Below are 25,504 nucleotides of genomic sequence, written 5' to 3' on the forward strand. Positions count from 1 at the left end.
AAATTATAAATAAATAGGTAAAATTATCACTACTCACAAATGATAAGATAGCACCCCTAGACAACCCAAGAGAACCACTGAAAAACTACTGTAAACAATCAGCGAATTTAGGAACATGGTGGGATAAAAAATTTACCATAGCAAGGAGAAAAGCTAAATATGTGTAACAAGAAATGTATAAGATCTATGTATAAGACCTAATGTATAAGATCTAGGAAAAATTTTAACACACTACAAAAGGCCACAAGAGACTAGAACAAGTAAACTATGTTCATAGATAAACTCAACATTATAAGGCTGTCCACTCTCTTTAATTTATTCTATGAATTGAACATAGTCCTGGTAAAAATAAGAGGGTTTGGGCTTCCCTGGTGGCGCAGTGGTTGAGAATCTGCCTGCCAATGCAGGGAACACGGGTTCGAGCCCTGGTCTGGGAGGATCCCACATGCCGCGGAGCAACTAAGCCCGTGAGCGACAGCTACTGAGCCTGTGCGTCTGGAGCCCGTGCTCCGCAACAAGAGAGGCCGCGAGAGTGAGAGGCCCGCACACCGCGATGAAGAGTGGCCCCCGCTCTCCGCAACTAGAGAAAGCCCTCGCACAGAAACGAAGACCCAACACAGCCAAAAATAAATAATAAATAAATAATAAAAATTAAAAAAAAAAAATAAGAGGGTTTTTTTAATCTATATAAGCAGATGCCAAAATTAAATACTAAAATAAACAGGCAAGAAGGGTCAGCTAACATTTGAGAAAAGATCATGATGAATGATGACTAGCCTTACTGATATTAAAACACATTATAAAGCCTTAGTAACACAGCATTGTGGTACTGGTACATGAATAGAGAGAAAGATCTGTAGAAAAGAATGGACAGTCCATAAATAAACCCAAATACATTCAGAAACGTAGAGTGTAGTAAAAACTGCATTTCAAATCAGCAGAGGAAAGATGGATTTTTCATTAAGCGGTATTAAGACAACTGGATAACCACCTGGAAAAAAATTAAGTTGAATCTATACCTCATACTTTACACCAAGATAAACTTCAAATGAAGCAAAGATTTAAATATAAAAATGAAATTATCAAAGTATCAGAAGGCCTGGTAGGAAGACTACTTTATAACCTCAGAGAAGGAAAGGACTTTCTAACCATGGTCCAAGATCCAGAAAAGACAAAAGACTGGTAAATGAGACTTCTTGAAATTTCAAAGAGGAAATCTCCAGTGTAAAAAGCACCATTTGAAAGGTATATTTGCAACTCATATCCTAAAAAAAGGGGCTCATTTCCCTAATATATAAAGAACTTTTAAAATCAATAAGAAAGGAATCAATCATCCTATAGAAAAAATGGGTAAAGGATATGGATAGACAATTCACACAAAGAGGAAATGCAAATAGATTTTAAACGTATAAAGATATATCAACCTCCTTTTTGATAAGATATTCATTGAAGCTACTCTGAGAAAGTTTCCCACTCACCATCTTGGCAAAAATTTTTAAAGTATGGTAATATTCCATTTTCAAGGGGGTAGGGGAATGTATACTTTGCTGGTGAGAATATAAATTGTTACAACCTCAGTGATTTTGTCAATGTCTATCAAAATTTCAAAAGCACATACCTTTTCCCCCCAACTTGAAAATTTTAACTATGGTATATTTATATCCAATAAAATACTGAGATCTCAGCTATATAACTTCTTAAATTTGTACATAAGTACATACTCACGTAACTACTACTGCAATCAAGATTTCTATCACCCTAAAAGTTTCCTCATGCCAACTCAAAATGCAACCACTATTCTGACTTCCAACATCACAGATCAATTTTGCCTATTTCTGAACTTCGCATAAATGAAATCATACAGTGTGTATTGTTTTGTGTCTGGCTTCTTCTGCTCAACAAGTTTTAAAGATCCATCATTGCTGCTGTGGGTATTAGGAGTTATTCTTTTTTTCTGCTGTGTACTGTTCTATTTTATAAATCTTTCACAATTTGTTTATCCCGCTGAGGGAGGTTCGGGTTGCTTCTAGTTTAGGGCTATTATGAAAAAAGCTGCTACAGACATCCTTCTACAAGTCTTTTTTTTTGTGGATATATGTACTCATTTTTCTTGGGTATAAGCCTATGAATGGGATTGCTTGGTCATAGGATGGACATTTGCTTAACTTTATTAGACACTGCAGAACAGTTTTCCAAAGTGGCTGTAACATTTTACACTCCCACCAGCAAAGTATGAGAGTTCCAGTTGCTCCTCATCAACACTTAACATTGTCAGTCTTTCAAATTTTGGCCGTTCTGGTGGGTGTATAGTAATATAACTCATGGTTTTGATTTGCATTTTCCTAGTGAGTAACAATGGGCACTGCATGGAGATAAACAACTTATACAAAAATGAAGTGCAAATAGGTGTTAAATAAAGAGAGTTTCAGCCTCAGTCTTGATAAAAATATGCTAATTAAAACTACTCTGAGAAAGTAGCACCTTTTCATAGGCTTATTGGCCATTTGGAGGTCCACTTTCATGCAATGCCCATTTAAGTCTTGCACCCGCCCCTTTTTTTTTTACCATTTTAAAATTCCTCAGGTATATGCCTTGCAAATGTTGCCCCTATGTCTGTGGTTTGCCTTTTCATTCTTCATGGTATCTTTTGATGAGCAAATGTTTTTTAATTTTGATAAGGTCCAATTTATCAGTTGTTTTTATAATTATTGTTTTTTGTGTCCTATTGAACAATCTTTGCCTACTGCAATGTCAGGAAGAAATTCTCCTGTGTGTGTGTGTGTGTGTGTGTGTGTGTGTGCGTGCATATGTGTGTGTTTCCTGGGAGAAAGTACATACCTCTAGAACTATGAGTTCAACTTCTAGGAATTGATTCTACAGATATATGAAACAAGGCATGTCCACAATTCTTCTCTGCAGCACTGTTTGTGATAGTGAAATTTGGAAATAACCTAGATACTCATCAGCAGGCAATATGTGGCTTAACAAATGATGGTGCGTCCAAACAAGGGAACACTGTGTAGCTGTAAAAATGGATGAGGAAACTTTCTGTATTTGATGTGGAAAGATCTCCAATATATATAATTACACACAAGAAAGCAAGATACACAGAGAACAACATAAGTACCATGCTATCATTGTGTAAAAAGGAATATGTGTGTGTGTGAATATATATACTTATTTCAGGAAAGACATTTGAGAAACTGCGCACTGGTTGCCTCCTGGTAGACAAACTGAGTAAGTGGAAGCTAAGTATGAGAGGCACACTTTTCACTGTATGTCCTTTGCTTTTGAAGTTTAAACTATATGAAGATTTTTACCTATCTGAAAAGAAATACTCGTAAATAGACGTTATTCTAAGTAGGTAAGATTTTCTATATGTGGACATTGGTGAGAAAGGGCGGCCCAGAGTGAGGAAGAGCTAGAGCAAAGGTGTGGAGGAGAGAAAGTCAAGTCCCCCATGCCTGGGGAGGTGACAGCACTTATAGACCTTTATGTCCAGCCTCACCACAGCCTCAGTGTTGCATTCCAATCAGCAGGGGTTTTCACTGTCTCAGGTGCAAGCCCTCTTCTGGGATGGCTGGTAGCACTGAGCCCACAGGGAAGTGCCTACCACTGTCAGGACTGTGTTGGGGTACTTGATCTACCCTGTGTTATTTAAACCTTGTTCCCATCCCAATGAGGAGTCTTAGGAATTATGTCTATTGGACAGAGGAGGAAAGTAAAGCTCAGAAAGGTTAAGCAACTTGTCCAAGGTCACACAGCCACGAAGTAGCCTAACTGGACCCACGGCTGTGTATCTTCCCCTCTCCAGAACTCTGGAAGAGACGGTGGGAAAAGGGAGGATGGAAAGAGTTAAGCACCCAAGAGCAAGCAACCAGGCTCTTCCCTGGCTCCTTCTCAGGCAGCCCCTCCCCCTCCCACCCAGGTTGCTATTTGGCCTGGGGCCCCATCCACAACTCCCAACTGCCGCCCCCCCATCCCCCCCACCCCTCCCACCCCCACCCCTCCACCGACTGCAGGAAGGAGGCACAGATGGCAGGCGAGGATGAAGCCCCCAGCCAGGCTCACCCAGCTGTCACTTTGGAGAGAACCATGCATCTCCTCCTCCTCCTCCTCTCTTGAACAATTGGGAGCTGGCCAGCCTGGCCCCAGCTGTTCCCTCTCCCTGGTCCAGGGCTCCCGCAGACACATGCTTATGAGGCCTTTGTCTCCAGGGGAGGAGAAGCACAGACTACCAGAACGTGAGAGCTGGACAAGAAAGACCTCAAACGACAATGGGTTCGACATCTCATTTCACAGATGGGGAAACTGAGGCCCAGAAAGGCAATGGGACTTGCCCAAGGTTACAAAGAACCAGGCAGAGAAGTCAGGCATCCCCACTGCCAGCAGAGCTTAGGATCTGGGGTGCTTCACAGGGGTGCTCAGGCAGGTTGCATTGCCCCCTCCCCACCAAGCCTCCACCAGAGCACTTCTGCTTGTCTTGATTTCAGACAATTATAATCTGCCTGCAATTTTATTTCAGGGGTCTTCAACCTGGGTCCATAGACCCTTTATGAGGTCTATGAGCTTGGCTAGGAGGAAAATCACATCTATATTTTCACTAGCTTCTAAATGAAATTTAGTATGTCCTTTGTTTATAAATGAAGTAGCAGACCCCAGAAGCATTAGCTGAACCTGTAGCGTTTTCATCAGTAGACGTCATAGATATTTTCAGATCTCCTTACCCTGTTACTGCTACCTCAAATATTGTTTATACTCATCACTGCTTTGAAATTACAGTACTGATTATGCTGTCTACTTGATCATGTTATTTAATGCATTAATATAAAAGCACACTGGCTACTATATCACAATTCTGGTATATATTTTGATAACTAAATTTCAGTGTAATTGGTTTCCTTTGTAATCCTGTATATTTTATTTCATGTACTTAAAAACTTTGTTATGTGAATGCGTCCACAGGCTTTTCTAAACTACGCCTACTGCCCTCAGAAGTTAAGAACCTGTTTTAGTTGAACAAAATGTTCCAGGGTTGAAAATTGAAGTTTGAAAACTTTTGTACTAGATCTATAACCTCATAAGACTGATAAAATTGAGGCTGAACTCCCTTGAGATAAGGGAGTAAGCCTGGGGGTGGGGGCAGGGCTGGCTGGTGTCCCAAGTGGGTAAGCCCACACGCAGAGAGGCTTCCTCTGTGCCAGGCATCCTCCCAGGCTTTATGTAACACCTCACTGAATCCTCAGAACACCCTTGGGGTTGAGACTAGTATTTCTCCCATTTTGCAGATGAGGAAACAGAGGCACAGAAGAGTTAGGTCACTTGCCCAAAGCACATGGCTAGTAAATGGTACAGCTGGGACTTGAGTCCAGATAGACCAAGGCCAGAGCCTTCATGCCTCCCCATTGGGCATATGGCTTCCCCGTCTGGGTAGATGGGAGCCTCTCATGAAAAGTCCCTAAGGTGTTGCTGCTGCTGCCTGGGTGCTTCTCTTGGTGGCGGTGGGGGTGGGGGAATGGGATCCTGAGGGTCTGCTGCCTGAACTGATCATCTGACACATGGGGCTGTAACTAGCTGTGCAACCTTGACCAAGTCCATTGACCTCTCTGGGCCTCAGTGTCTCCATCTATAAAATGCAGAGTTCTAAGCACTGCCACCCATACCTTCCCCCTCTGGTGTTCACTTGAAGGATGACCCACTTGGAAACTTAGGCATAGGTTGCTTAGTAACTAAAAACAAGGTCTTGGCTGAATAGAATGGAAAGTGGGGAGGACAGGCTAGCATCATGCTAGCTGATGCCACACAGCAGTCTCTTGTCTTAAGAGGCTGAGTGCTGTGACCTATCCCACCCCATCCTACCTCCCAATCAAGGTGGCCTGGCCCTTTAAGAGCCTTGGGATGGGGAGGGAGGTTGGGGAGGGACTTTAGGAAGGCCATCCTGAAAAGGAAACTGCCTAAGGACTAAATCAGACCTGGAGTTTCTGAGGCTAACACATACTCATTGTTCTGGAAGCTGCCAAAAGATGACCAAATAGTAGGGGTCTTGGCCAAGGCCTCAGGGCCCCACTGGCCCCCAGGGAGATGCTCTGCTTCAAGCCAGTCCACCTTAGTTCCACTTCCTGTGCCCCTCCTGAACCCTATACCACTTCTGCTCCCTGAAGTGTGGGAGTTCATGGACCTACGAGGAGGGAGCTTCTGACACTATGGCCTCAGGCCTGACGGGACAGGGCGCGGGGATGGCTGCGCCGTGTGGACAGCTCCCCCTGCCGTCTGTGAAATTCCACTGTTAGCAACACATTCCTTTGGGTCTCAAGCGTTTGGTCTCCTTAAAACTCATCGTAACCTTAACCAAGTGAAAAATCCCCTGGTAAAGGAAGCCACTGTCATCACCAACACCTTAGTAGGTCTGATTCTGGACTCAGGAGCAGCTGAGTGCAAGGATTCCTGGGTAAGGGCACTGAGGGCGTTCACGCATGCTGTAGAGAGTTGGATAAGACCCTTCTCCTTGCGGCCAGGATTTCTCCTGGGTACAACAAGGTGCTTGGAATAGTGACCATGTAAGACTGGAATTGGGGCATTGGAGAGGTGGAAGTGGGCTGTGAGGATCGTGTGGCCTCAGGCTCAGGGCACAGAATCTCACACCTATGCCCACCCAACAGGCCTGTGCCTCGCATCCGAGCCAGCTGGATTCCAGAGAGCCCCTGTTCCCAGTTCCCTTCCCCACCACCAACCTGGAGCTTATTATAGTAGTTGTAATAATAGAAGCAGTACAGCGCAGGTTTATTGAGCACTGGCTGTATACCAGACACGATATGCATGCCTTATCTCTTTTAACCCTGGCGGAGAGGAGGACTCCAGACAAGCAGGCAGGCTGACTTAGAGGTACATGATTGGGCCCCAAAGTGGGCGAGTCCCCTCCCCTAATTCCCTTCCTCCGGGCACTCAGCCTGGTACATTACATCCATGTGCCCCTCTGGAGGGCTCTGGGCGCCTTCCTAGAGCAGGGTGAGGGCTCACTGCTAGGAATGCTCAGGGGGTTGTCTGGTAGGAAGGCCAAAGACAAGCCTCCCCTCTTGCTGACTGTGGGCGCAGGTGCCCAAGGGCTATTTCTGGGCCTGAGTGGACTGAGGAAGGGGAGGGGATGGGCGAAGCCCTCGGCATCACGATAGTTTCTAGTCACGGAGCACACACTCCATGCCAGGTTATGTGCTAAGTGCTTGATACAGCACCTTATTTAATCATCGCAGCACCTGGGAAACAAGTACCATTATTATTTCACAAACAGAGAAAGTGAGGCACAGAGAGGTTACATGTGCAGGGGTTTCCAGCTAAGGGATGGAGCTATGATTTCTAAAGGTACCGGGGTCTCCATTAGAAGGAAAATGGGGAGCAGAGCAAGCTAACTGTCAAGCTGGTTTGGAATCCAGGATGGTACCTGCGGTCAGAGTGAGGGCGCATGGCCGGAGTTCACAGTTCTAGGGGACCAGGCCCTATTACTTCCAGCTTCACTGGCTCTGCTAGGAAAGAGAAGAATGAAGCTAGCAGAGGCCCGGGCCCTGAGGCAGAGGGATGGACTCTTTGACTCCCCAGGATTCCCACCAGCCAGGCTGTATCCCTGGCCCATGTACCTCCAATCCAGAGACAGCACCTCATCCCATAACCGAGGAATAAAACAAGGGAGCGACACTTCCCCTTCTGCTGAAAAGCTTGCCTTCGTTTTCTCAAAAATAAGAAATTGTTCTTCCAAAAAAGGGAAAAACATCAAGCAAGGCTGTCAATCTCAGGCCTCAGACAAATGCAATGCAGTTGAGACCTCTCTCTCTTTCCAGTGCCTTCTCCCCCTTTCCCAAAGTCACTTACTGTATATATATACACGCATGCTGTCACAGGCTTTGAGATGCAAATTGCAGCAAGCAGAAGGCAGCTTGAAGAACAAAGAACGATTGAGGGAAGATCTGAAAGATGGATTTGGAAAAGGCTCTCTGAATTCCTCGGGAGAGGGGCGACCTCTCTGCAGAGGGGAGCAGGGATGACGATTTGGGACTTTTTTATGGGAGAGAGGATTGAGAGGCCCAGTGCTGACTGTGGGGAGTGATGGGGAGGGAGTGTTACAGAAATCCAGAATGGAAGCCAAGGCTCTGGGTGAGCAAAGAAGTCTGGTTTGATTACAGTCTTCAGCACTGAGCTAGGCACTTTTCCCCTCGTCCTTTTAACATTAGGCCTCAAACGTACTGTGAGTCACGGAGCTAACAGGTCTGCCAACATCCGGGTTCGTTCCAGAGCAGCTAGGTAGGGCAATACTGTTCTAAGGGCTTTAAGGGGAGGATGCAGCCCCCCTTCAGTCCGGGAAGCCCCTGTAGGGCACCACATTGTCCCTGGAGCCTGGAGGGGAGGGGCTCCCAGGACCAGCAAAGAGAAAACCCTGGCTGGGGAGATGTGGCACGGTGCCTCTGGGACCTGGCCTCAGGTCAGCCCAGTGCCCAGTTGCTAAGCACCTACTGTGTGCAGGCCCTGTACAAATCAGACATGTCCCCACTCTCAGGGGCTCTCAGTCTAATCAAGGCAGCTAACTGGACTGCAAGCACCATGCAGATGGAGATTGGTCTTATTTACTGTAGCATCCCCAATTCTAGAACTGCGATTGAAAGAGCAGGTACTCAATAAACATTTATAAGATGGATGTGTGAGTGAGTGGGTTGGTGGGTGGATGGATGGGTGGGTGGGTAGATGGATGGATAGGTGAGTGGATGGATAGCTGGATAGATGGATGGATGAGTGGGTGGGTGGATGGACAGATGGATGGACTAACCATCTAGAAAAGAAGTAAGCATGTAGACAGTACTCTAAGCGATAGACACAAAATGCCTCCGATGGGTATTGGGATGGGGAAAGCTTCATGGAGCTGGCCTCATCTGAGTTGGGCCTTGAGGGATGAGAAGGAGCCATTCTTATATTCTTCACAGTGCCTACCAGCACACGAATGAGGACCTATTTGCATAAGATGATGTCAGAAGGGAACAGAATTGTGAGAGCTAAATTGAACTCTAGAGATCATGTGGTCCAACCCTGTCATTTTGCAGATAGGAAAACTAGGGCACGGGAAGGCTAAGTGACTCACCTAAGGTCACACAGTAACTAAGTGGTAAGGCAGAGAGATTCCAGCGAGGTCTGTTTGCTTTTAGAGCCTGATCTCTTAGCCCCGTCCTGTGCTGCTCTCCTGCTCCAGGGCTCTGCTCTCCTCACTGAGAAGCCTTGTGGAATTTTGCTACCATTTCTGCTGCAGCCCAGCTCCACCACCCACCCCTGCAGGGCTGGGGAGACCAGGAGCAACTGCTCAGCCCTGGTTAGGCCTCTACCCTTGAATACCCCAGACAGGGGAAGAAGCAAGAGGAGGCCACACTGATTGGGTTGGGAGAGGACAATACAGCATCCCAGCCCTAAGACCCAGGGGTAAATGTTCCACCACCAGGTTGTTGAGACTAAGCAGACATGAAGGGGGAAAGTGGAGGCCATAAGGCTTACACAGGGAGGAGGAGTGACCCCTCTCTGGAGACCAAGTTCAGCATCCCAATCCCAGAATTGGGTTATTTGCATTATATGAAGCTAAATCTGAACGTAAATTAACCAGGGACTCCAGTTTCTGGAGAATGCAATAATGCCCATCATTTTGAACTGCTGGCAGGAAGCAGTTAAGATGGACCTGTTCCATAGCTCCCTCCATGCACCATGGAGTTGGTTCCTTGAACAAGACATGGGCAGGACCCTATAGGGAACTCCCACCTGCCTGGCCCACCAATGGGATGCCCCCTGCACATTTCAGAGACAAGGTCTGATGCTACTTGGGTCCCAGTGCCTGGCACGGGGCTGGGTGCCCAGTGCACGCCCCATGACTGAAGGAGTAACGCTCTCTTGTGTGGTCCCCTGTTCCAGGACGCCTTCCCTCACCTCTCCTTGCTGACTAAAATTGTTGCTTCTGTCCTTCAGAGAGGAAGCTTCCCCACCGTCTAGGAAATATCTGCTCTCATGGCTTCCAGAAAAGATGGACACATGAGGCATCAGCACATCACAGGAGCTCGTAAAGTACTGGCTGAATTAATGTTCAAGGAAACCCTTGGACATGTGGAGACATTCAAATGACAGTAATAATAATACAAGGTACATCTGGAGACACGCCTCTCCCTAACCCTCTGTAAAGCGGGCTGGCATGTGGCTGGGGGAGCCCTGGCCTTAAATTCTGCCACTTATGTGCTGTACAGTCTCCAAGGAGTCACTTGACTTCTCCAAGGCTCTGTTTTGTCATCTATAAAATGGGAAGAATAACTGTACTTTCATCATGGGACTTGAGGTAAGATTCAAAAAGAGCTGGTATGTTAGACCCTCAAAAGCTCCCCAGGTGATTCTAGTGGACAACCAGGGCTGAGGACTGCTGGGTTACGGGGAAAACCCAGACCCCTGATGTCCACGCCAGGTTTCTTTCCTTTCTCCCAGGTGCCAGGGAGGTAGTAGGTAGCTGGCTAAAGCTCAGGCATGCCAGGCTCGGCTTCCAGCTTTGGCCTTCTTGCGGCCTGGATGTGGACGGGGCAGGCAGGCGGCCCTGATGGAGTGCAGCAGGAAAGGGGCCGTGTACCTGGGGAGGCCCAAGTGGTTAATCAGGCCTCTGGGCACCGTGCCTGGTCTCTGGAATATTCATAAGGCCCCTCCAGCTGTGCCAGGCAATCAGGGTGCTGATTGCTCCCCCATCTGCAGCTTAACATTCCACTCCAGAGAGGAGAGAGCTGGTGGCTGAACATTAACCAGGGAAAAAATCGGCCCTGGCCTTCACAACAGCAGCCTGAACAAGAGCCCCAGGAAAGACAAATCCACTCCTTCGAGATCTGCCGGCCCGGCCCGAACTTATCCATCCCCCAGCGTCACGGGCAGTGGAAAGAGTCGCGGGTTCAGAAACAAGTGAGCTGGTTTCTGGTCCGGCTCTGCAGCCTGTTTCCCCAGTTGTAACATGGGGATGGCTCTACCAAACCCCCCAAGAGGATTGGTGAAGACAGAGTTTCTTGGACTGGAGTGCTGTACAAAGGCAAGGCATCATCATTGCTTGTAGGTGTTGTGGGCATGATTCCTACCCTGGGGAAAAGTTTTTAATCACAAATATTGAAGTCTCAGGCAAGCTGGCTTTAAGGGAAACTGAACAAAGGAAGAAAAGCTCTTGGAAGAGTCAGCCTCGGGCTCGGCCTCAGGGCAGGAATTTGGGGGTAGCCAGGCTTGCTATTCTCCTCTGCCCCAAACCTCTCAGAGAAGCAAGAAAGGAATGGGAAGGACATTTGACAGTAGATGGCCAAAAATTCAGAAAAGAACTACAAAAGCAGACAGTGTCCTGTGGCCTTCTGGTTGCTCAGGAAAAGTGTCTGGACCCAAGCAGTGCAGGGACAAAAGTGTGCCACCGTGAGTTCACGGCTCACGAGTAACGCTCTAAGCAATGATTAGGACTCACTAAGATACGGCCAAAATCTTTCCTGTGTTTGTGTTGAATAATACAGGAAACTGTTTTTAGAGAGATTTCTATCTAAACGGAGGGAGAAAAAAACTGGAGCTAAAATAATATAACCTTCTTCCTAGAAAACCGACCAAAGTGGAACAGCTCATGTCTCCTGCTGACAGACAATGAGGGTCCTGAACTTGGCATTATTGTTATTGCTGTTTGTTGCTGCCCCCCCTCTATCCCCAAGACTGGCCGGCCCACAGCAGTGTGCTCAGCCCTGACCACAGGGGGCAGGAGACTGACAGCCTTGGCCCAGGCAGCAGGGGAAGGCAAGAGTCGGCCTGATTCCTAAGCAGCCCCTCTCTGGGGGCAGTACCCTGTTCCGCAGAGTCTCAGACATCAGGGTCCTGCCTCAGACTAAAGGAACTGTTCAGATCCAGGAGCTGCCTTGCCCCTACCCTCCAGCCCTTCACCCTCACTCTGGGTACTTGTATCTTGCTAGCATTTTCTCCAGCCAGCTCAGAAGCACGTGTTCCTCTGGAAGAAAACATTTGTCACATACATCAAATGAGTGCTGAGCCCCTACTCTGGGTTATTTGTTCTCTGAAACCTCACAGGTTCCCTCTTCATGTCAACAAATTGCTTTTCTTTCTTTTTTTTTCCTAAAGTATAAAACATTAAGTGTTCATCTAAAAAAAATTTAGATAATATAGTTAAGGAAAAAGAAGAAAATGAAAGAGCACTCATGATCCCAATACTCAGAGATAACCACTTTTAATGTTAAGTGTGGGACTTCCCTGGTGGCGCAGTGCTTAAGAATCCACCTGCCGAATTCTATCAAACATTTAGAGAAGAGCTAACACCTATCCTTCTCAAACTCTTCCAAAATATAGCAGAGGGAGGAACACTCCCAAACTCATTCTACGAGGCCACCATCACCCTGATACCAAAACCAGACAAAGATGTCACAAACAAAGAAAACTACAGGCCAGTATCACTGATGAACATAGATGCAAAAATCCTCAACAAAATACTAGCAAACAGAATCCAACAGCACATTAAAAGGATCATACACCATGATCAAGTGGGGTTTATCCCAGGAAGGTAAGGATTCTTCAATATACGCAAATCAATCAATGTGATACACCATATTAACAAATTGAAGGAGAAAAACCATATGATCATCTCAATAGATGCAGAAAAAGCTTTTGACAAAATTCAACACCCATTTATGATAAAAATCCTCCAGAAAGTAGGCATAGGGGGAACTTACCTCAACATAATAAAGGCCATATATGACAAACCCACAGCCAACATCATCCTCAATGGTGAAAAACTGAAACCATTTCCACTAAGATCAGGAACAAGACAAGGTTGCCCACTCTCACCACTATTATTCAACATAGTTTTGGAAGTGTTAGCCACAGCAATCAGAGAAGAAAAAGAAATAAAAGGAATCCAAACCAGAAAAGAAGAAGTAAAGCTGTCACTGTCTGCAGATGACATGATACTATACATAGAGAATCCTAAAGATGCTACCAGAAAACTACTAGAACTAATCAATGAATTTGGTAAAGTAGCAGGATACAAAATTAATGCACAGAAATCTCTTGCATTCTTATACACTAATGATGAAAAATCTGAAAGTGAAATTAAGAAAATACTCCCATTTACCACTGCAACAAAAAGAATAAAATATCTAGGAATAAACCTACCTAAGGAGACAAAAGACCTGTATGCAGAAAATTATAAGACACTGATGAAAGAAATTAAAGATGATACAAATAGATGGAGAGATATACCATGTTCTTGGATTGGAAGAATCAACATTGTGAAAATGACTATACTACCCAAAGCAATCTACATATTCAGTGCAATCCCTATCAAACTATCACTGGCATTTTTCACAGAACTAGAACAAAAAAATTTCACAATTTGTATGGAAACACAAAAGACCCCGAATAGCCAAAGCAATCTTAAGAAAGAAAAACAGAGCTGGAGGAATCAGGCTCCCTGACTTCAGACTATACTATAAAGCTACAGTAATCAAGATAGTATGGTACTGGCACAAAAACAGAAATATAGATCAATGGAACAGGATAGAAAGCCCAGAGATAATCCCACACACATATGGTCACCTTATCTTTGATAAAGGAGGCAAGAATATACAGTGGAGAAAAGACAGCCTCTTCAATAAGTGGTGTTAGGAAAACTGGACAGCTACATGTAAAAGAATGAAATTAGAACACTCCTTAACACCATACACAAAAATAAACTCAAAATGGATTAAAGACCTAAATGTAAGGCCAGACACTATCAAACTCTTAGAGGAAAACATAGGCAGAACACTCTATGACATAAATCACAGCAAGATCCTTTTTGACCCACCTCCTAGGGAAATGGAAATAAAAACAAAAATAAACAAATGGGACCTAATGAAACTTAAAAGCTTTTGCACAGCAAAGGAAACCATAAACAAGACGAAAACACAACCCTCAGAATGGGAGAAAATATTTGCAAATGAAGCAACTGACAAAGGATTAATCTTCAAAATTTACAAGCAGCTCATGAAGCTCAATATCAAAAAAACAAACAACCCAATCCAAAAATGGGCAGAAGACCTAAATAGACATTTCTCCAAAGAAGATATACAGATTGCCAACAGACACATGAAAGAATGCTCAACATCATTAATCATTAGAGAAATGCAAATCAAAACTACAGTGAGATATCACCTCACACCAGTCAGAATGGCCGTCATCAAAAAATCTACAAACAATAAATGCTGGAGAGGGTGTGGAGAAAAGGGAACCCTCTTGCACTGTTGGTGGGAATGTAAATTGATACAGCCACTATGGAGAACAGTATGGAGGTTCCTTAAAAAACTAAAAATAGAACTACCATATGACCCAGCAATCCCACTACTGGGCACATACCCTGAGAAAAACCATAATTCAAAGAGAGTCATGTACCAAAATGTTCATTGCAGCTCTATTTACAATAGCCAGGACACGGAAGCAATCTAAGTGTCCATCGACAGATGAATGGATAAAGAAGATGTGGCACATATATACAATGGAATATTACTCAGCCATAAAAAGAAATGAAATTGAGTTATTTGTAGTGAGGTGGATGGATCTAGAGTCTGTCATACAGAGTGAAGTAAGTCACAAAGAGAAAAACAAACACTGTATGCTAACACATATATATGGAATCTAGAAAAAAAAATGATTATGAAGAACCTAGGGGTAAGACGAGAATAAAGACACAGACCTACTAGAGAATGGACTTGAGGATACGGGGAGGAGGAAAGGTAAGCTGGGACAAAGTGAGAGAGTGCCATGGACATATATACACTATCAAACATAAAATAGATAGCTAGTGGGAAGCAGCCGCATAGCACAGGGAGATCAGCTCGGTGCTTTGTGACCACCTAGAGTGGTGGGATAGGGAGGGAGATGCAAGAGGGAAGAGATATGGGGTCATATGTATATGTATAACTGATTCACTTTGTTATAAAGCAGAAACTAACACACCATTGTAAAGCAATTATACTCCAATAAAGATGTTTTTAAAAATAAATAAATAAATAAAATAAGCATTAAAAAAAAAAGAATCCGCCTGCCAATGCAGTGGTCACAGGTTCGATACCTGGTCTGGGAAGATCGCACATGCTGCGGAGCAACTGGGCCCATGTGCCACAACTACTGAGCCCGTGTGCTGCAACTACTGAAGCCCGTGCACCTAGAGCCCATGCTCTGCAACAAGACAAGCAACTGCAATGAGAAGCTCGCACACCGCAACAAAGTGTAGCCCCCGCTCGCCACAACTAGAGAAAGCCTGCGTGCAGCAACCAAGACCCAACACAGCCAAAAAAAAAAAACAACATTAGGTGTCTTTTCCAAATAGGTGGATGGCTAGATAGATATTTTTCAACGGGATTAATCAGATTTTACCTTTTTTTTCCCTCCATTAACAGTGGGTGATAAATTTTTCTCTCATTAAATATTCCCCTGCATCAGTGGTTCTAAAAGTATTGTCTGGGAACCCTTGGAGATCCCCAAGACTTTTTCAGGGAGTCCGTTGGGTTAAAACTATTTTCATAATAATACAAGACATTATTGGCCTTTTCACTCATTCTCTCAGGACTGTACAGTGGAGTTTTCCAGAGGCTGTATGATGTGTGATATTGCAACAGGCTGAATGTAGAAGCAGATATGCAAATCCAGCCATCTTTTACTAAGCCAGACTAATTTAAAGAGATTTGCAAATGTCATTCTTCTCATTAATTTTTTTTAGAAAATATAATTATTTTTCATAAAAATATGTTTTTCGGGAGTACGTAAAATGGGTTTATTATTAGGTGAATTAACAAATGCATATTTTTGAAATTCCTTTTTTTTTTTCTTTTTTTTGCGGCTTGTGGGATCTTATTTCCCCAACCAGGGATTGAATACGGGCCCTTGGCAGTGAAAGTGCAGAATCCTAACCACTGGACTGCCAGGGAATTCCCTGAAATTCCTTCATTTTTATTTTGAATATGCTAAATATTAATAGATACAGCCATATAAGCAAAAGCTCTTTGGGGTTCTCAAAAATGTTTAAGAGCGTAAAGTGATTCTGAGGCTGAACACTTGAGAACAACTAGTCTACACCATCACCTCTGGTGACTGCATAGCACCCCTTTCTGTGGATGGCCCCTAATCTGTTCATCCATTTCCTTATTGAAATGGGTTGCTTCCCATTTTCACTACTATAAAAGTGCCGCACAAATCACCGAGTACCTACGTAAAGTGAAAACTTCCTGGAATGAGAGAAAACAACAGAAACCAACTGGAAGGGTGAGCCATCACTTTTAGTCCATTATTAATCAAATGAAACAAAATGTATCACAGGATGTGAACAAGTAAAGTTGAAAGGCTATGTGCACGTTGAATATATATGTATGTGTACAGATACATATGTTTCCATAGAGAGCAAGACTTAACGCTCTGTAAAGAGTCCTTTTTTTCCTGCTGTCTGTGAAGTGGTTACAAAAGCTGATCATATTCTAGGGCAGTGCTATGGATGGTATGAAACTCTTTGGTACCATTACAGAAACTGAGAGGAGTTTAGAAACTTTAAGCAATTTGAGAGAGAAATTTTATTTCTGTAGGTAGGAGACAATAAAAAATTGATGTTTGTTAAAAATGTTGAGTACAAAAATGCTGCAGACTTTAAAAAATATATACTTGAGAATATTTCTGGAATGGATTCCTAGAAGTGGAATTGCTGGGTCAATGGACATGCATCTTTAAATGTTAATAGATATTGACAGGTTACCTCCATTTACACCTCACCAAGAGTAAGATGTAAATATACCAAATGTCCTGAGAGTGTATGTGAGTGCCTGTCCTCTGAAATCTTTGGCAAAACCAAAGATTATGATTCTTTTAAATCTTTTTCTACTTAGTAGGCTAAAAGTTATATTTTGTCTTCTATGAATTGCTTATTCATATCCCTTGCCCATTTTCTGTTGAGTCCTTTTTCTTATTGATTTTTCTTAAATCTTTATATATTCTGGACAAGCTTCTTTTGTCTGTCATATATTGCAAATATTGACTTGCCTCAATTATGTGGCTTGCCTTTTAATTTTGCTTACACGTCTCAATAGAGTACAAAAACTGCCTTTAAAACTTTTATTCTAAATTTATTCTAATCTATTAATCATTTCCTTTATGGTTTTATGGATTCTCATCTGGCTTAGGAAGCCTTTCCTTGTTGCATGATTTTAAAAATACTCTCCATTTCCCTCTAATACACTTGCAGCTTTTCTTTTTATTTCTTAATATTTAGATCTTCAATCCATCTGGAATTAATTTTTGTTATGGTGTGAGGCATTGACTGTTGACCTTTGTAATCCATGTAGTGGAGCATGGCAGGGTGCTGTCAATGGGCTTGAGCCCCAGTAAGAACCAGCCCATGCATTGCTGGGGACCTGTAGGCCTGCCTGCTGCAGCTGGAGCTAAGCTGGTTCCCAAGTAGACAGATATCTGAGCCCACCTGGTTCAGGAGGGGAGGCAAGCTACATTTCAGAATCCTTCCCAATGAGATAGAGCTGTTGTGGGCATCTGCAAAGTTGACAAGCAGAGCTGATGACACTCCAAGAAAGCACCAAAACATCTTTACCATGCAGTTTGGTTCTCGGAGAGCTTTCTGTCCATTAGCCTCCTTGATGCCAACATCACTATGTAGGTGGAAGGGGATTTAAGATGCCCACTTTACCATTACAGAAAATAAGGTGCAGAGGGGTTAAGTGACATGCCCGAGGTCACGCTCCCGGTGAGTGGCAGAGCCCAAATAGAACCTAGACTTCCTGCTCCCAAGTCCACAGCTCCTCCGACCTCTCTGTGCATCAGGCTCTGAGTCCCTGTCACCGCAGCTGCCCCCTTTAGTGGAAGGGAGGATCTGGCCTAAGGCTTTCCCAAAACTGTGCTCCCCCACTGTGGGCAGGTGAGACTGGAAAAATCCATCCTCCACCAGCAGCTGATGGAGGGTTTCGAGGCTTCCTTGGGCATGTACCTCCTCCTCTCCCCGAGTGCTTCGTGGAGGGTGGGAGTGATGAGTCAGGCCGGGGAGGGAGAGCTCAGCCATAAACAAGCGGGACTGACAGCGAGCACTTTCCTTGAGGCACGTGACCTCCCACGGGCCTCCGGGGACTCTGCCTGAATGGCAAAGCTTCAAATTTTCATGATCTAGGCTCTGCACATTTAATTTGCTATATTCTCGAAGGCAGCCACAGAAGGGAAGAAGCTTTTAGAGAGGAGGTGGGGGATGAGGGAGAAGGTAAATTATTTCTAGTCCCTCAATGAAGAGTTTGAAATGTTGTTTTTAATGAGTGTGTCATTTTTGCAGACACCCAATGTGACTATGCTGGGTCTTTATCCCCTCCAGCTCCAAACCAAAGGGACACCCAGGACGCAGAATTGTAGAGCTGGGTCTGGCCTTGGAGATCAGATGATCCAATCCCTTGGGGTTAATGGGAACCCCATGTACCCCAAAGCAAGTGACTTGTCCAAGTTGCGGAAGTTCTGGGAACAGATCTCAGGTCTCCTGGATGTACTTGTTCTCTCCTTGGATATTCCTCAGGTCCCCCACCTACACTTGCTCTGGTGACTCTTGGGGAAAGCCTTGGGGAAGGCACAGCCACTGGACACACAATGAGAAAGTAAAAGGTGGGGGCCAGAGAGAGACAGGGGCAACAGGCCCAACAGTGACCAAGCAGGGCTTCTCTCCACCCTGGGGCTGCAATCAGGCCTACGGAGGTACGGGTGCCTACCTGTTCCAGGGGGATGACGAGGAAGGAGCCACCTCCCGCGCTCTCAGTGACGATGGCCAGGAAGCGGGCATTGACGGCGCAAAAATGGTTATCATGCACATTCTTGGTGATGGGGATCCCGTCGAAGCAGTGCTCCCGGTTGGCCACCTTCCCATAGACGTTCCGGAACTTGGAGCTGCGGTATTGCGGACGCCAGGACATCTGTGAGGGGCCAGAAGAGACAAGGGTCAAGCCGGGGACTGCTTCCCAAAGGGCACGTGCGGGAGGTCTCAGGGATGCAGGAGGTGAGGAAGGCCCAGTATCTGCCCTCAGGATGCGGGGAGAGGGGAAGGAACCTCCAAGAATTGGGTGCCCGGCCCTCTGCTGGAGGACTTACTCTTTCAATAAAGTCCCGCAAGAGCAAAGACTGGCATGAGGGCATCCACACACTTCCTGCTTTCGGTATACACATCCACACCACCTTGCTGAAAGGATGGAGGATCCTTTCACTCTCAAGGGATGTGCCACGTGATAGAGCAGACCATCCATCCAATAACATGTCTGGGCTGCCTCTTGCGTGTCAGAAACTGTGCTTAATTTAGTATGGGACGTGCAGACAGAGGAGGCTGGGTGTTCACAAAGAGAGAGAACACTTCTAATGATGAGGGGCGGGGGAGGAAGACAGCCCCTTTACGTGCAGCAAGGCAAATGACCACCCATTATCATATGCTCCTCTGATTCTCTCTAGGGCTTCTAACCCACAAGTGCACCCTCAGAAATCTCTTAGTCCTATACATCATCACCATCATCATTATAAGCATCATCATTATCATCATCACCACCAGGCCCAGAGAGGTAAAGTGACTTGTCCAAGGCCACACAGCTAATGAGTAGGGTCATGAACACAAGTCTCCTGATTGGAAATCTGAGACTCTTTCTTATGCCAGATTACCCTTTGGAGCAAGGTTTCTCTGTGTGTGGCCCACAGATCACCTGTATCAAAATCATCCGGGATGGGGGAGGTTTCTCAGCCTCCCACATCGTTTGTTAGAAATGTTGATTCCTGGGTCCCAATCCAGACCTACTAAATCCAATATTTTGGGTATGGGGCCCAGAAAGAGGCATTTTAATCCAGCTTCCCTGCCCCAGTGAGACAGAAATACACCAAAGTTTGAGAGCCCCTGTTCTAGAGAATGGAATGGTACCCCTCCCTACCCCTCACCACCCACTAACCATGACACAGGGTCCAACCGACTGACCAACTGGCCCCTGCTGCATGAGTGTCCCGTGCTGTGCACAGTGGAGAACACAGATACACAGATGTGCATGTGTGGGTGTGTGGAGGACAGGATGGGCAGCCCACCGTGGAGTTCAGCTTTGCTGTAGGATGGCGCCTCCTATGAGGAAGCCCTACGAATGGGCGCCATGGCAGATGGAGCCCAAGTAGGTGCTCTCCTGGCAGACACGCATCCAAGCTCAATGAGCAATGGCAAGTTCCCAGCTGGGGCCTGGCATTCAGTAGGAGCTCAATAAGCGCTTTATTAAATGAACATCCTTCTGGCCCGACTTTGCCATTATCCATCCTCTCCCCTTCCTGCCAAATCTCCTGATATGCCTTGAGTCTCCCACCCCATCTCAGGACAGAAATTTCTTCAGATGAAATTTCCAAGGGGAGGAAAACAAAAGGAAATACCACCACAGAATCAGGAAACCAACCCTGGGAATTTGACTGAAAACAAAACTTTGCATCTGATTTAAATACAGCCAGGAGCTCAGCCACAAAGGCCTCTTTATTGAAGGAAGAAGTTCAGATCCAATGAGGAGAATCCCAGGGATTCTTCAGGCAAGCCCTCTTCCGGCCAGCTCTCTGGGCCTCCACCCGCCTTCTCCACTCCCCCAGGCCACTCTCCACGCCGCAGGGCCAGCCGCCCTACTCTCCACTCCTCCCCACCTCCCAGCCTCTGCCCACACTGTACCCCTTTCCCTCCTGCCTTCTCCCCTCTCTGGCGAGTTCTGCCCAAGACTGTTCAGAACAAAGTCCAGCTGGAGAGGCAAGTGCACTGGACGGGAGCCTGGCTGGTCATTTCTGGCTGTGTGACCTCAGACAGTCCTCTTCTGACCGATTCCTCATCAGGATTACATCATTGATGCCCCGAGTGTGGTCCCAGGTGGTCACTCATGGTTCCTTTACACGGTACAGAGATGAAGTTTTAAATTTTAGTAGTTACATATTTATTTTTAATTTGCATTAGAAAAAATATAACTTGCATGCCAAGTCCATGATTTCACAGGTATCAGTGCTAAGAAAGCTAAGTTTAAAAATAATGAATTAATTCAAAGAAAAATACAGCATGAAAAATATAGTCTGGGTGGTACATGGCACCGGCAGAAATTCTGTCTGATATGGGAGTACTGGAAATCACTCTGTCTCTTTCAGGTAGAACATTCTAGATGCCACAGTTGCCCCTGAAGAGAAAGGAGGTGGTGAGCCTGCTCTTTACAACCTCTCGTTCCTTGTTGGTGCAGTTCTGGCCTGGAATGCCTTCGCTCTCTTCTCTGTCCAGCCCAACCTTAGCCTTCAGGGCCTGACTTGAACCTGACTGCCCTCCCAAAAGTCCAGCAGAGAGAACTCTGTGGGGATCAGCCCCAGCCTGCATCCTAGGAAAAACAGAGAGCATCTCTCAGCAAGCCCGCTGGCCTCTCCCCATTGGCTGGTAGGCTGGGGCTGACCTCTCCGCTGGACCTTTGGAAGGGCTGGGGGAAGGAGGCCAGGGGGCCCTTATCACTGGGCCTGCACCTTCACCCCTCATGAAGCCACAGTGAGCATGCCTGGCAGAGTGCTGGACCGGGAGTCTGCAGTCCTGGGTTTTCACTCCCCATTCTAACTCCTACCAGCCCTGGAAAGACACTGTGCCTCCCTGAGATGTTCTAAAATGGACCCATAATTCCTGACTTTATCTGGTTACCTTAAGAGTCAAAATGAGGGGCTTCCCTGGTGGCGCAGTGGTTGAGAGTCTGCCTGCCAGTGCAGGGGGCATGGGTTCGAGCCCTGGTCTGGGAAGATCCCACGTGCCGCGGAGCGGCTGGGCCCGTGAGCCGCAATTACTGAGCCTGCGCGTCTGGAGCCTGTGCTCCGCAACAGGAGAGGCCGCGATAGTGAGAGGCCCGCGCACCGCGATGAAGAGTGGCCCCCGCTTGCCGCAACTAGAGAAAGCCCTCGCACAGAAACGAAGACCCAACACAGCCATAAATTAATTAATTAATTAATTTTTTTAAAAAAAGAGTCAAAATGAGATATGCAGGTACAAGGTCTCATTCAAGATAAGATATCACTGCTGCTCCTGTGGGCCCAGTCTACTGAGAGGTGTCTGGAAAGCATCAGACACGGACTCCACTTTCAAATATCTTACAAGCCAACGGAGGAGATGAAATGGATGCTTGACAAGTTTACGGTAGTGAGAGGTCAGGGAAGGGGGGCGTCAGGGTGGGCTTCACGGAGGAGGGGCCATCTGCCAGCACGGGACACTGAGAGAGCACCGGGCACTGTGCACGATCCCCTGCGAGGTGGGAACTATGACTGTCCTTGTTGCACAGGGTGGGAAACAGACCCAGCCCAAGTTCAGACAGTGAGTAAGCACAGGATTCACTGGAACCTGTTCTGACTCTGCAGACCATATTATGTTTTCTCCAACTTCTTATTACAAAATACTTCAAAATGCAAAAATAGTTGAGAGCATGGTACGATAATCACCCACCACCTGGGTTCATCATCATTAACATGTTGCCACGTTCCTTTATGTACCTACCTCTTTCGGATTTTTTAGTTTTGTGGAATCGTTTGAAAGGAAGCTGCCAACGTGATGACTCCTGCCCATTTATTATGTCGGCACACATTTCCTACAAAGGAGGACGATTTCCTACATGAGCACATCACTCTTACCCCCTCTAAGAAAATTAACAACAATTCTTCAGTACCGTCTAATACCCAGCCAATATTCAAAATTCTTCAAAATGCCTTTTACAGCTGTTCCCTATTTTGAACCAGGACTGGGAGCTGTGCTGCTCCCGTGTATTTCATTTGGTTGGGATCTCTCCTTGGACTCCTTTAAATCTAGAGCACTCCCATCACTTTTTTTGTTTTAGTGACACTGACTTCTTAAAGACATCAAATCAGTTGTCTTAGAAAATGTTCTAGGGGCTTCCCTGGTGGCGCAGTGGTTAAGAATCTGCCTGCCAATGCAGGGGACACGGGTTCGAGCCCTGGTCCGGGAAGATCCCACATGCCGTGGAGCAGCTAAGCCCGTGTGCCACAACTACTGAGCCTGCGCTCTAGAGCCCGTGAGCCACAACTACTGAGCCCACGCGCCACAACTACTGAAGACCGTGCGCCTAGAGCCCGTGCTCCGCAACAAGAGAAGCCACTGCAATGAGAAGCCTGCGCACCGCAACGAAGAGTAGCCCCAGCTTGCTGCAACTAGAGAAAGCCCACGTGCAGCAACGAAGACCCAACGCAGCCAAAAATAAAATAAAAAAAGAAAATGTTCTAGCGATTTGTCTCATGTTGCTTTGTGGTCTCTTCAAAGTCATTCCTGGATTCCCTATAAACTTTAGGAGTCAGATGTAAAGCCTTGATTCTATTCACATTAAAGATGCCCCTGTTAGTAATCCCTGGCTTGGGCGGGGTGAGGATAGGGAGGAGGGGACAGAGGGAACTTGGGAACATGTACCTGGCCTGGCTGGCGGCAGTGAGGGGGACAGCTGGCCAGTGCCGCGTATTTGCTCTGGAGGGTGGTGGACAGACAGCTGGAGGACCTGGGAGACCAGATCAGGAACCGGCACACACTGTGGGCCAAAGTGGAGCATCTGCAGGCCACAGAGTTCTGACCTTTCCTCCTGTGCTTACCAAGGGGCTGACTTCATTCTGAGGTCAGATGCACGGGTGTGCAGGCAGGGAACAGAAAAGCCTCCTCCCTATTCTGCAGAGGGAGGAGGCCACGTTGAGGCTGGGACTGAAAGAGCCACCCAGACCTCACAGGGAAATCAGTGTGGCAGCCAAGAGGTCACCTGAAAATCTGGCCCTTTGCCCCTTGCCCTCAAGCTCAGCCCAGATCCTGGTGGATTCCTCCCTGCTAGTTCTAGTGAGGGTAGGACACTCTCTATGAACCTTACAGGAGCAATCAGCACACGATTGAGACACATTTGAGCTCCCTAAAAGGAAGGACTTTCTTAATGGTTAGAGCTGCCTGAGATGGAAAAGGAAGTTATCATGATAGGTAATGAGCTTTCCATCCCTGGAAGGGTTCAAGATTGAGGTGGATGATCTCTGGGTTAAGGGCAGCGTGGAACAACAGATGAGACTAGATGGCCTTCCAGCCCCCAAATAATAGAGTTCCTCTACTTTATTAAAAACATTGTGTTGCAATGAGAGGAGTGCTAGGGTCAGAGAGCAACAAACTGGACACCCTGGCCAGCGGCATTTCTTCTCTGCAAAACAGGGATTGTAATGCCTCCCCAGCTGGGTTGCTGTGACAAGGAAGGACAACGGCTCCCATGGCAATTGCCATCTCCCCGTAGGCCTTCCCACATTGCTGATTACTGCACAGTCACTTATTTCAAGGTACGTATGTATTCTCTCTCCCGTTACTAGATTGTAAGTTAGGCGATCATCCAACTCCTTCTGGCCCCTGCACAGCCGCCCTCCACCCCAGGCCTGGTGCTGGATTCCTGTCTATAGGAGCCTCCCAGTGACCCTGGTTGAATAATCTCTTGGTATGGTGGGAGGGCAAGGGCCAAGTTCAGGCACAACTGCCCAGTTCCTTGGAGGCGACAGGGTGAACCTCACCCCAGGGCTGTGACTTCAGTTTACTGAAGTTTTGAGTTTTGAGCTGATACCCCACCCCTGGCCACAGGATGAGGGCCTGGTCCTTACTCTCACCCCATTAGGGCTTCTGGGCCCAAGCCCTTCCTTGTAGTGTTTGTACTTCCAGTCATGTAGCCTCATCTCCTCTGGCCTCTTGAACTCAGTACACCCTTCAGGCTGGGGCTTAATGAGTCCCTTACCACTGACAGCACAGTATCAGCAAGGTGACCAATTCCATGACGCTCCCCAGCTGCCCCCTCAACATCACCTCATTCTCCCCCAGCCGCAGCTGTCCAATGGGCAGAGCTGGACAGATACTACAATACCATTGAAAATACCTGGTACATATGTGACTAATTTGAGGCTCAGAGAGGTTGAGAGACTGGCCCAAAGTCACAAGCTGTGAAAGTGGCAGAGACAAGACCTCAGTCAAGATGTTCTGACTCTTAAAAAGACTTGGGTGAAAGCAATCTACAGATTCAATGCAATCCCTATCAAATTACCACTGGCATTTTTTACAGAACTAGAACAAAAAAATCTTAAAATTTGTATGGAGACACAAAAGACCCCGAATAGCCAAAGCAACCTTGAGGGAAAAAAAATGGAGCTGGAGGAATCAGGCTCCCTGACTTCAGACTATACTACAAAGCTACAGTAATCAAGACAATATGGTACCGGCACAAAAACAAATATAGATCAATGGAACAGGATAGAAAGCCCAGAGATAAACCCATGCACATATGGTCAACTAATCTATGACAAGGGAGGCAAGGGTACAGAATGGAGAAAAGACAGTCTCTTCAATAAGTGGTGCTGGGAAAACTGGACAGCTACATGTAAAAGAATGAAATTAGAACACTCCCTAACACCATAC

The 25,504-nt window shown here is 46.2% G+C and overlaps 1 protein-coding gene across 2 annotated transcripts in view; it reads right to left on the bottom strand.

Annotated features, from left to right (window-relative positions):
* The window catches only part of CORO2B (coronin 2B), a 142,719-nt gene that overhangs the window by 52,253 nt on the left and 64,962 nt on the right, over positions 1 to 25,504 (bottom strand). For both annotated transcript variants that reach the window (XM_059912908.1, XM_059912907.1), the window contains exon 2: positions 18,792 to 18,992. In XM_059912908.1, coding sequence (XP_059768891.1) covers positions 18,792 to 18,992 — 201 coding nt within the window. The remainder of the gene's footprint in view (positions 1 to 18,791; positions 18,993 to 25,504) is intronic.

Source organism: Balaenoptera ricei, chromosome 2 (genome assembly GCF_028023285.1).
Source record: "Balaenoptera ricei isolate mBalRic1 chromosome 2, mBalRic1.hap2, whole genome shotgun sequence".
In the NCBI taxonomy this organism is placed as follows: Eukaryota; Metazoa; Chordata; class Mammalia; order Artiodactyla; family Balaenopteridae; genus Balaenoptera; species Balaenoptera ricei.